This window comes from Harmonia axyridis, chromosome 4, assembly GCF_914767665.1.
Source record: "Harmonia axyridis chromosome 4, icHarAxyr1.1, whole genome shotgun sequence".
Classification (NCBI taxonomy): domain Eukaryota; kingdom Metazoa; phylum Arthropoda; class Insecta; order Coleoptera; family Coccinellidae; genus Harmonia; species Harmonia axyridis.
In genome coordinates this window covers 45,007,280-45,020,581 of record NC_059504.1, presented here as the reverse complement: position 1 = coordinate 45,020,581, position 13,302 = coordinate 45,007,280, and the positions used below count along the sequence as shown (strand labels likewise).

Genomic DNA, 13,302 nt, shown 5'->3' with positions numbered 1-13,302 from the left:
ATATTTCCATTGTTTATGATTTTTATAATATTCCTTCTTAACTTGAGTTAATCATATCGCTAATAGAGGGCAGTCTAGTTTTAACATTCGGTGATTAGTGTATTGTCATAGATTGGTTTGAAGTTTTGTATTCTATGAAACGAGCAATCATATCTCAAAATTGTCGTGTACGATTGTGTGTAGTTTGAAAAAATATACAATATTTTTAACTTCTCTGATTTATTTCTTATCCATAATCCAATGTTTGCTGTGTACAGACCGTAAATTTGCCTTGTAAGTATTATCTCTAGTATATTAAGTATCTTAATACTAATAATAAGGTTTACTTTCATTATGTCATATAGGTTATATGTTTTATATTTTGTAAATAAAAAATATTTCTTCAAGAATAGGTTTCTTCATAAGATCTGCCATTTCGACTCGTAGATTTTTAATTTTTGGATTTAAACAAATTCAACGAAAGTTGCTAAAAGTTCTATGTTACTTTATCAATGTTTTCTTCAATCTTGAAGTGAATTGAAGGTGAAGTAGAATATTTAGTAAATATTCAATTGATTCGAATTATGCAGCGTTGGAGTAATTATCTCTAAACAATTTTTCAACTGAGATTCAGTTTTTTTCGTCATTTCAATAGTTTATCAAATTTGTTCTTCAATGGTATAGAATAACCTTGAAATCAAATAAAAGGAAATAGTGTTTTTTTACTTCTTGATATTGAATAATTATCGAGTTATTTGCGTATGAGCGTTGTCAAACTAGATCTTTTATGATGGGTTTTTGTTATCTGCTTCGACAAAAGTGAATTATTCAATTAATACTAATATGCAGTTACCTCTATTCATAGCCTTAGTTCAGTTGAGGAATTGATCAAGGAGTGTTTGTTATCAAGACGTTTATTTGAATTAAAATTTAGCAATTTCTCTACAGGAATATTTCTTGAATTAAAAAATTAATAGAACTACATTCTTAGGAATTATGTAAGACTTAGTATTTATTCAGTACTCAGTAGATTATGTTTATTTTTGCTAGAACTGATTCCCTTATGTGAATTACCATGGATATCCCCAGGAATCTACCTTAAATTCCATTTGTTTTTATGTAATTACATAAAATATTATGTAGAATGATATTCCCATGATTTTTTATCGTATCATATGGCGTTTAAAAATGATAGATCAAGGACTTTCCCAATGAATAATGAATCAATTTTCAACATGAAACCTAATTCCTATTATTTGATACATCGAAAAACGATAATTCTATGATGAAGAGTGAAAGAGCATCAGAACCTTACACTATTTTATTGATAAGCCATATAAGGTAAGCAAGCCGCATTTCCTAAAAAGTTTTCATAACTTCCGCTGAACCGAAACAACTTGCAGTAACTTTTTTGTCTGATACCGATTTAACTCAGGTCAGGAATTTAATCGAGGTTTACATTAAAACTTTGTGGTTCCGCTTATAACGCTAACGAAACATTAACTGGAAATTAAGGTGACTCATATTGCAGAAGCGAATAATATAAGAATATCTATTGCCAAAGGGTGTGGCGTTATAAAGGGTGTTTTTTTAGAGCTATAGAACTTTAAATTGCAATAAAACAACGATAGATTATTCGATTGACATGAATTTTATTAATCCGCAAGATAATCTTGTGGCATTACATTTTAAACATGATTTCTGGCATATGACCGCCACGGCTGGCTCGGATGTAGTCCAATCTGGACGTCCAATTTTCGATGACTTTTTCCAACATTTGCGGCCGTATATCGGCAATAACACGGCGAATGTTGTCTTCCAAATGGTCAAGGCTTTGTGGCTTATCCGCATAGACCAATGACTTTACATAGCCCCACAGAAAGTAGTCTAGCGGTGTTAAATCACAATATCTTGGAGGCCAATTCACAGGTCCAAAACGTGAAATTAGGCGGTCACCGAACGTGTCTTTCAATAAATCCATTGTGGCACGAGCTGTGTGACATGTTGCGCCGTCTTGTTGGAACCACAGCTCCTGGATATCATGGTTGTTCAATTCAGGAATGAAAAAGTTAGTAATCATGGCTCTATACCGATCACCATTGACTGTTACGTTCTGGCCATCATAGTTTTTGAAGAAGTACGGACCAATGATTCCACCAGCCCGCATAAAGCGCACCAAACAGGCAATTTTTCTGGATGTAACGGTGTTTCGACATACACTTGAGGATTAGCTTCACTCCAAATGCGGCAGTTTTGTTTGTTGGCGTAGCCATTCAACCAGAAGTGCGCTTCATCGCTAAACAAAATAAAATGGACGTAGTGCGCGATACGTATTCCGCACAGAACCATTATTTTCGAAATAAAATTTGACTATTTGCAAGCGTTGTTCAAGCGTGAGTCTATTCATGATGAATTGCAAACCAAACTGAGAATAAATCACTTGACAGCTGTTAAATAAGTCACCATCTTGAACAGTAATGCCAACTTAAAGTTATATACCTCGAAAAAAAAACACCCGTTACTTCCCTTTCATTCACTGCTAAAAAATCACCGACATTACCATGGGCGCCCGCAGAAATTTTTCTCAGGGGGGGCGAAATGAAAATTATTGAAAAACGATAAGGCGTCCATGATTGTCGTAGGCGACATCAGTATTCCGTTTCTTTCTATTTCTGTATTTATATTTATCACCAGCGTCTACTCTGAATTTCAAAAGATCACTAGAATTGGTACAGGGTGGACAAAAATACAATAGTTTCGTAAAATAACGCATAATATTCTTTATTAGTTAAATTAACAATACTTATTGTCTAGCGCTAATTGGTTTGAATGTAACACCCTGTAGTTTGTTAAATTTTTAGACTAATAAAAATGAGCTGTTTCCAAACATGTTTGGTACTTGTGGTGTAGCAGACAGAATATGAAAGCAATTATTTCTTATTTTTATACATTTTTATTAATCTAAAAATGTAACAAACTACAGGGTGTTAAATTCAAACCAATTGCCGTATTTTTGATAATATTGTTAATTTAACTAATAAAGAATGTTACGCGTCACTTTATGAGCACACACAGAACTATTGTATTTTTGTCCACCCTGTACCAATTGGAATCAATATGTGATACATTTTTGGAATCGGCTCAGCCAGAGTAATCGGAAAATTGAGACAAATTGGGGTGTTCCTTTAAAAAAAATGACGCTGACGTCATTACTCGAAAGTAATTCACCCTATATATTAGATTATTATTTTAAAATACGGTAAATTAAAATAAAAAACCGACGTGTTTCAGGATTATTTCTTAAAATGGTCTGTTTAGCTGAAAATGAATTTTGTTCCATACTTAACGGTTACGGACGCAGTGTATAAGATGAATTTATAAACAAATTGACACGCATGGAGTGCTTTCGGTTCCATGAATTTTCTCCACCCAAGAAGTGCTCAACGCGCCTAAGAAAGTTTTCAATTCAAAAAATACCTCTGCCGATTATGGATTATATGTATAGTATGTAATTCCATTGAAAACCGGAAAATAGTTGTGAATCTATTACTTTCCTTTTTTCCTTGCCCTTTGGATTGAGAAAGTAATATTGAGGGTGTTGTGCTGAAAAATGAGGCATTCAAAATCTCAGGGGGGGCCGTGGCCCCCCCTGGCCCCCCCCTGCGGGCGCCCATGGACATTACGTAAATCTCGGTCGTCTTTAGCTACTATCCCCTGGGAACTTCTAACTCACTCATGCACAACGCAGATCGGCAAATAAGTAAAGATTTAGAATCATTAAGATCCAAGCCCGAATACATTTCATCAAAATCAGATTAGTGGAACATTAAATAGTGAGATCACGGATATTACAGAAAGAAAGAGCTGAAATCACTTTGGAACCACTTATGACCCAACCCGAATAATATCAAAATTCGACTAGTCAAACGCGAAATACCGCATATCCAGAAAAACTTAAATTCTTATAAGACTCTCTAAGACCCAAACGGATAGTCGCACCAAATTTCAAGAAAAACTGGTATGAATTGTAAAAATTTGATTTTTGCAAGGAAGGTTTGAACCCGAGATGAATGAAAATAGAACGCAGTAGCATTTAAAACTATCTCATTAATTACCGTCGTACGTCGTTTTTATTTAATTTCATGATTTTTCATTGTCCTTTTTCTTTGGAATGTGATTCTTTGATTTTTAGCCTTCATAAGTAATGAAATGAAAAAAAAATTAAACCTATAGGTAGGATTTTTTACTGTTATCAAGAATAATTCCGTATACATTTTTTCATTTTTGATTCTCTGCTTCCCAAAAAGTTAACTGAAAATTTCCTTGAACAAATCTCCAATTACTTGGTTGATAATACATAATACCATGCTGCAAGTGGATTCAATACTTGTGTGAAAATTAGTAATTTAATATGAGGAACTGATTTTATTGACTTTCCAAAATTTGTGACAATTTTACATAATTTATTATGAGTATTTTGGATATCATTCTCTAATTTTATTTTGTGTGGAACATTGAGGATTGTTACTCATTGATCACAAAATAGTATTATATCAAGTGTTTGTATGACGAAAAGTTTTCTCATTATCATGGTGTCAACAACTCCTCCTACGTCACTTTAGATCGAATGGAATTTAACCCTAAACACACCATACCTACCTCGATAATAATTGAAAATGAAACTGATAATTTCTGCATAATAGATCCTTCATTTTCAACTCCCGATTCGAGTGCCCTGTAGATTTCTTTTATGCAAATCCACCAAGAAGTTTTGAATAAACACAAAAATTGACTTTTAATAACATTATAATGTAGGTATCTATCAAGATCAGAAATACTTTGCGTACATAATATACAGGGTCTTTCACGAGGAACCTCACCCATATTTATACGGAAAACTACTGAACGTATTTTCATGAAATTCAGCACTTATAAGTATTTCACGATGCTGATGAAATCTAAAATATTTTCAAGGCATGAGCACCTCCGGTTTTTCCGGAAATGACGTCAACTTCCGTTTTTCAAATTAGAACCCCATTTTTTTATGGCAGATATTGAATCTACGTTGAAAAATAATGTGAGTGTATGCATCACACCCTTGTCCTAAAGTGGATATTTTCTGAGTTATTCACAAAAAACTGTTTTTCGTCTTGAATTTTCAGCTATTTCTTTTCCCTTCACGCCAAAAAGATGAAATTTTCAGGAACTGTTACTTAAACCATGTTTTAGATTTTACTACCCTAATATGCAAGAGAAAAAAGTTACAGGTTGTTCCTAAATAGATGGCGAATTTTGATTCGAATTTGTATCGGAAACCTCTTTATTTATACTAATCGGCCATCGGTTTTTTCTCCAGTGATGAATAAATAATTCCTTATGAACCATATGCAAAAACTTACCATGTTTTACATTCTTTTTTTTTAATAATAGGTATCATTAATTACATCTGCCAAATTCCTCTTTATTCAGTAGCATTTTGTGTTTACTATTAATTTGGTGATAATTCGTATTAAGTTATAAAATCAATCACTATGCCTAATTTTACCAATGAAGATTATTTAAATCTCATTCTACTTCATGGAGAATGTAATAAAGTTGTAGATAGAACGATTCGACTGTTCATTGAGAGGTTTCCTGACCGACCCAGACCAACGAGAGATACCATTAACAGAACCATGACAAACTTGAGAAATTCTCTAGTTATAACTGCGAGAGTTTGCCATGGTTCTCCTAATAGTAACTTGAAGTCGGTTTCAAAAAGGGGTGAAAAATCTACAGCATGGTTCAAATAACAGTTCCTGAAAATTTCATCTTCTTGGCGTGAAGGGAAAAGAAATAGCTGAAAATTCAAGACGAAAAACAGTTTTTTGTGAATAACTCAGAAAATATCCATTTTAGGGCAAGGGTGTGATGCATACACTCACATTATTTTTTAACGTAGATTCAATATCTGCCATAAAAAAATGGGGTTCTACTTTGAAAAAATTGATTTTTCACGATTTTGTCATCCCTAACTTTGAAAGCGATTTTTTCACCCCCTGTATCATGAATCGCGATTTCGATTTTTAAAGTGGATACATCAATCTTACATCTTGAAAAATCCCAATAATGAAAATTTTCCATCCAAAAACCTCGAAGTTATTCTTGTTTCAGCGGAGCTCTATTTTCGATTTTTTTTCGAATTTTCCCGCTCAGAGAGAATTTTCCAACCAAAACTGAAAAATGTTACATCAAAATAACTTGAAATTTTCTAAGGAATCTATTTCTGCAATAAAAAAATGATGTTCTAATTTGAAAAACGGAAGTTGACGTCATTTCCGGAAAAACCGGAGGTGCTCATGCCTTGAAAATATTTTAGATTTCATCAGCATCGTGAAATACTTATAAGTGCTGAATTTCATGAAAATACGTTCAGTAGTTTCCCGTATAAATATGGGTGAGGTTCCTCGTGAAAGACCCTGTATATGTTGTATGTATGTATGTGACGAACAAAAACATGAAAGATCGAACTCAGGTATTACGGTGAAATGCCTATAGACGTCAGAATTTCACTTATGTCTGTTATTTTGTTTAGAATATGCAATACTGGTTTGGTTAGATAATAATCTTTGTATGTGCCTAACCGGGAGCTTCATTTATGTGTGAAAAATATAGCATTCGAAAAGTTGTTCGACTTCAAAAGGTTATTAGATTATTGTGATTTTTTACGCGAGCACGTGCAACAATACTTGTTTCAAGTAGTAAATCATGTACTGAGTGATGAACATTACATCAAATTTTGCAATCTTGTTTAGAATCACCAAGATTTAGATTATCATCTTACATATTCGTTGCTAATATTCACTAGTGTATAGATTATTTAATTGGAAATGAAATTGTATTTTACAACAGGGCCGGCGCGAGTAATTTTGGCGCCTGAAGCAAAGAATTTTTCGGTGTCCCTGATGAAAAAGCATCAAACATCAAAAATGCTGAAAATATTTGATATTCAACAGTAACTAGTTTCGAATGCAAAATCGCAGGAAGTTGTATGTCTAAACATTGGTTTTCAAATAATTCGTAAGTTAAGGTAGTGTTGTTTTTCGTCTTTGTGAAATATATTAGGCCAATTGAAAAGTCTCCGGTCTGATGCAAAGATGGAGGGGCTAGTATCAAATCCATATGATTTTTAGTTAATAGTTGACAGCAGTCCTACCATTAGCTTGTGAGATATTGCGTTGTGAGTGTAGCTACTTTTGTTATTTGAAAAAATATGGAAAAAAGGAATTTCGCGTGCTGATAAAATATTGCTTTTTGAAGGGAAAAAATACAGTTGAAGCAAAATCTTGGTTTGATGAAGAGTATCCGGGGTCTCGACCAGGAAAATCAACCATCATTGCTGAGTTTACACGTGGTGAAATGAGCACCGAAGACGGCGAACGCAGTGAACGACGAAAAAATAAAAAAAAGTCACAAAATGATTTTGAATCACCGTAAAGTAAAGTTGATCGAGATAGCAGACATTGTGAAGATATCATCTGAACGTATACATCATATCATTCACGAATATTTGTACATGAGAAAGCTGTGTGCAAAATGGGTGCCGCGCGAGCTCACAATCGATCAAAACCAAAAACGTGTTAATGATTCTGTTTGAAGCTGTTCAAGTGCAATAAACCTGAATTTTTGCGTCGATATGTGACAATGGATGGAAGATGGCTTCCATCATTTCACTCCGGCGTCCAATCGACAGCCAGCTGAGTGGACTGCACACGATGAACCGAATCCTGAGCAAGGAAAAACACAACAGTCAGCTGGCAAGGTATTCTGGGATGCGCAAGGTATAATATTCAATTGATTACCTCCAAATTGACCAGACCATCAACAGCAATTATTATATAGCGTTATTGGATCCCCCATTTGAAGAAAAAAAGTGCTGTTTCATCAAGACAATGCGCCGTGTCAAAATTCAATGAAAACAATGGCAAAATTGCTCGAATTGGGCTTCGAATTGCTTCTGCATCCACCGTATTGGCCAGATCTGGCCCCCAGCGTCATTTTACTGTTCTCAGACCTCAAAAGAATGCTCGCTGTAAAGAAATTCAGCGCCAATGAAGAAGTAATCGCCGAAACTGAGGCCTATTTTGAAGCGAACTAATCGTACTACAAAAATGGTATCGAAAAGTTGGAAGATCGCTATAATCGCTGTATCGCCTTCGAAGGCAACTATGTTGAATAATAAAATCGAATTTTGCTAAAAAAAAATGTGTTTTACTATGGTAGAACGGGGACTTTTCAATTGGCCTTTTATAATGATTTTATCGTAATAGGGAATTCTGTTTATATTGGTTGGTCTGTCATGTGTTTATTTATTATACTGGCAGCTTAGTAAAGGCCGTTTGGAGATTTGTATTGCAAGGAATGTTGACAAACGCAACGGAGCGGACAATATAATGCTTTTAAGAATAAAGGATGAAACATGAAAAATTGACTAGCAAACTTGGTCGAATTGCCACCCCTCAAAAGTGCCTGAAACGGTTGCTAACGCCGACCCAGTTGTACAGCACTCTATGGATAATTCATGGCTATGGTGCCTCTTTGAATTCGCTTGGTATTCTTTGGTTTTTCATTCCTTGGCATTTTTAGCACAATATCGGTTTCGTTTAGTCTCAAAACCTTGAAATCTTCTTGCTGCTGATATCAATAAGGCGAATAGTCTTTTATAAATGTGATGGCTGTGTTTGTTTAAACAGCTTAGAATTGAAATATTTAGGTAAAGCAACATTCCCTTCGCTAAATAAAACAATAACAAAAAATAAAACAAAGAAAAAGTCTTTTACGTAATTCGACTCAATAGAATAAGGTGCAGATGAGCTGCAAAGTAATCATTAGGAGCAATGGGGCAACACACATGGGTTTAAATTGATAAACTGATACCATATTTTCCATACTGTATTTATTTCAACCAGTTTTGTGTAATATCTCCAACACTTGTAGGGTGGTTAATTTAGAATAGTTAAAATCGTATTTTATCATTTTCAGAATTTTGGGAATTCACCTATTTAGTACCACTAGTTGAAATGGAAAACGTAACATAGATGAGTAATAGGGATGAGCATCCCCAAAGTAGGGGGATACCTAACAAATCTGCTGTTCCAAATAAAGTTGCCCAGTTTTTCTATAGCTATGGACTTTTAGCTAGCAGTTGGCCCTTCTGTATCTTGGGGATAGCTGTCACAGCTTTTCTGACCTGTTGGTAAGACTCTTTGTATTTTAGGTTACTTTTTCTAAGTCTGTGACAAAATCCGTTCATTCTGCCATACCTTGTAGAACAGAATCTTGCTGGAATATCTTAGTTTCACGCAGATTTCATGTTTGTTATATTTCATTATTATATGTTGGTACTCGGAACTCTTCTGTCATGGATTACCTGTCAAATTTGTGATACAGAAGACAGTTCTGCCAACCAACATTTTTCAATGCAAAAATCACTACACGAAATTTATGGAAATATTAAATTTCAATAATGTCAATAGAATTCAGTGAATTAGAGAAAATAATGTATAATACTCGTATAGAAGGCTCATTCTAACACTCGTTCATTTTGAGCTTTTAAATATTATTTCATAATATTAATCATCTTATGATGTTGATTCGAATAAAATTGATCTTTTTCAGCTATCCTCTACTGAATTTTCCACTACCTGGTAATACTCCTATTCAAGTTCAAGCTACAAATGTTACCGGTAACAATCAATTTCAACCATTCTGTTATGTTCAGCAGTTGGTTCTACGTGTGGCTGTTATGCCATGGGAATCCCACCTAACCCTGGGTGACGCCTTTAGGGCGCCACTGTATGAATCTTTCAAATTATTAGATGCTGTCAGAAATTATGAGGAGGTTTCTAGGTAAAAATTACTCACCTTGGTGAAATAATTATTAATTATTTTGCATTTTCCAGTTCTCGTTCTTTGGCACATGTTTGTCTTCATGTTGAAGCAATTAAAAGAATTAAAGCTGTGTATCAGGACATATTGCCCCAATACAGTTGTTTAGTCTTATCTCCTGCTAATATATGGCATCAAGATGTGGAACAGTTTGCTAAAGATGATTCTCTACTTTCAACAATATTTAGACATCAGGTAAAAAATGCATTCAACATTTTTATATAAAGCTTTATTTTCAACTATTTTATTTTATTATTGCAATTATTTTTTGATATCAATATTTATTTTAATTTTTTCAGAATTTCCAGAGGGGTAAAACTTCTATTGCAGAAATGACATTTGGAATGCACATGGTTGATACTGGAATAAAAAGATATCCATTTCGGAATAGACAGAGGGTTATCCAATTTGCAGTGACTATATTTTTGAAGGAATATGATAAAGTGTAGGTACCGAATTTTCAAACTGAACCCCCTACTTTAAACTGCCATTTCGATGATAGTTCAAAAGTTTTCAGTTACTGTTTTAGTTGGAAGATATTCTATCCTGCAAATGAAAATCACAATATTAATTTTATATCACAATTTATACCAATTTAAACTCATTATTTCAGGTTCGTTGATGGTTTGAGGAAGAAACTGATAAAGCAATATCCCTTACATCAAAATGATTCAAACATGCCAGACCAAATTTCCGATGAAAATACAATTTCAATTCGATATCCTGGTGAAATAACATACTGGGAATTCGTTCCTATAACTATAGCGTTCATTCTCCTATTTCTGTATTACTACTTTTCAGTGAAGAAAATTGAAGCAATAAAGTCAAAGTTGGCTATGAGTATAACTGTAGTAGTAACAGTGCTTGGAAGCATGACAATGACTTTGGGAATTTGTTTCTTTTTTGGGCGAACTTTGTCATTGAAAGGAAAAGAAATTTTTCCATATTTGACAATCTTGGTAGGCATTGAGAATGTTCTAGTTCTCACGAAAAGCATAGCCTCAACACCATCTCATTTGGATTTTAAGATCAGAATAGCCCAAGGGCTTAGCAAAGAAGGTTGGGGTATAACAAAAAATCTACTTTTAGAACTTACTATTCTTACCTTTGGATTGTCTACGTTTGTCCACACAATACAAGAATTCTGTTTATTTGCTATTACTAATTTAGTAACTGATTTTTTTCTGCAAATGACTTTTTTCATGGTTATATTAGCTATTGATATCAAAAGAATGGAGGATATGAATGAAAAGTTCAACACGAATTTCAGGAGCAGTCTTTTACAGAATCATATCTTCTTCGATTCGTATACACCCAAAAAAGTTTTAAATCGGTCGAAATCACATCCAAGACTTTCTAATTACCCAACAAATGTGGTAGCCGGACAAGCACAAAATGTCCAAGAAAAGAAAATTCCCAAGAGACTTAGATTAGTTAATATCTGGGCTCGAACAAGATTGTTTCAAAGATCGTTCATGATACTCATGGCTACTTGGATTTTGATAATTGCTTATAACAGTGGAATAGTTGAACATTATATATTAAATTATACCATGAAATTATCCGATTCAGAATCGAGCGAACAGAATAATGCATCTGTATTCGCGAATTTTAAATCTCACAAAATGTTTCCACTTTTGGATATAAATAAATCCTACTCCGCTTTGAACTACGTCACTCATAATCCGCTAAACATAGATTCAAAGAATCACAGTGAAGATGTGTGTAAGTTGAAGCACTCGGACTACGAGCCTCGGAGTAAACTATCACCATTCTACTGGTCATCGATATTGGGAAAATATAATATTTCTTTGAGTAGGCAATATATCACTATATTGCCAACGATAAAATTATCCCACGTTATCACACCTGAAGATGCTGTCGTAATGAGGAATCCTTACGAGAAATATGGAGAAACTTTTCAATGGCAAGCGTTGGCAGCAGCTTTGGACCCTATGGAGTTCAGTGAGTAAATTTGTTTCATTAAGAGTTGTTTTACCGTTTCAGCGATCAGTTCAAAAATTAGTACGCTTCATTTTACGCTAATGACCATCGATTTTTATGAGGTTTTAACAATTATTCATTTTAAAAGGTTCGTCATTGCGAAAAGTCCTTTTTATAATTTTTGTTGAAATGGAATAAAAAAGAATTAGATGATTTATTTTAGAAAAATAAATATATGAATTCCCAACAAACATTTATTTTCTCTTGTCGAAGGCTGAAAATGCGTTTTTTCTGAGAAAAAAAATGTAAAAACGTATTTTGAATACTTGCATGGGATAGAAAGGACGGTATAGTTTGAGATTCCTTTACTCATCCTGAAAAGTGGTGAGATCTAAAAAACGCTGAGGAGACATTGACAGATCACGAGAAAGTCACATGGTATAAACCCCTCTTAAACAGAGAAGAACTGATTAAGCAATTTAAGTTTTTGGTTTGTTATTTTATCCAAAATTTATAAAAACACCAACCCCCTTTTTTCACACTAAATTACTGGACCACTTGTTAACTTCAGTTTTTGGGATAAGCTACCGGTACCATAATTGTTCGCAGGTTCTGATTCCTCATCTGGAAGAGCAGTCCCGATGGATCAGCCACTTTTCCCATCATCACCAATGGAAATGTTTCTCACAACTCTACTTTGCATAGTGAGCACAGTTGTCTTGACCTATATTTTTGTTGTGCTGTATCGTTGCATATGTTCTCGAAATTATGCAGAATGGAGAGCTTCTTGGTTCAACAATGAGAGAGGAGAAGAGTCTGAAAACGAGACGCAAGTACTTTTGGAAGCCATAACAACTGCATTGGAAGGTCATCAGCAATCGGTTGAATTGTTAGTTTCCGATGGAAATATAATTGTAAGCTGCTGCTTGGAAGGCACCATAAAAGTTTGGGATAATAACAGAAGTGAACTGGTTTCAAACATTGATAGATATAGGTAAGTGTGCATTCAATTTTAATCCTTTATGATCACAAATGATTAGGTTAGGCTGAATGATAATTCATATCAACTAAAGACATGTTGAGAAAGTTGGACATATCATTTTATATACATAGTAATCAAATTTATTATTTTTATAAAAAATTATTCATAATGAGATCTTTGCACTTTGTAGCACTCATTCCAAACTGAGATTTAAGAAGTAACTGGATCAGTTCTTTGTAAGCCACAAATTTCCTCTTCTTTAGTTCGGACTTTCCCTGTTAGTGCTGCTATCGTTCTTTATTTGATTCTGACATCCAATTTTCATAACACCTCTGCTCAATGATATGAGATTATCTCTTTTAAATAGACTTGGCTACTGTTTGGATCAAAATTATTCAAACATTTCAAAATTAAATTCAACTTTGTCGACCCTCAATTTAAAATTCTTTAGAATTTGTATTCATTTTCCA

The 13,302-nt window shown here is 33.9% G+C and overlaps 1 protein-coding gene across 2 annotated transcripts in view; it reads left to right on the top strand.

Moving 5' to 3' along the window:
• Nucleotides 1-117: 117 nt before the first annotated feature.
• The window catches only part of LOC123677903 (sterol regulatory element-binding protein cleavage-activating protein), a 26,040-nt gene continuing 12,855 nt past the window's right edge, over nt 118-13,302 (top strand). For both annotated transcript variants that reach the window (XM_045614640.1, XM_045614639.1), the window contains exons 1-7: nt 118-273; nt 9,001-9,214; nt 9,637-9,867; nt 9,921-10,101; nt 10,206-10,351; nt 10,520-11,871; nt 12,460-12,844. In XM_045614640.1, the coding sequence (XP_045470596.1) occupies nt 9,057-9,214; nt 9,637-9,867; nt 9,921-10,101; nt 10,206-10,351; nt 10,520-11,871; nt 12,460-12,844 (2,453 nt within the window). In that variant the 5' untranslated portion in view covers nt 118-273; nt 9,001-9,056. The remainder of the gene's footprint in view (nt 274-9,000; nt 9,215-9,636; nt 9,868-9,920; nt 10,102-10,205; nt 10,352-10,519; nt 11,872-12,459; nt 12,845-13,302) is intronic.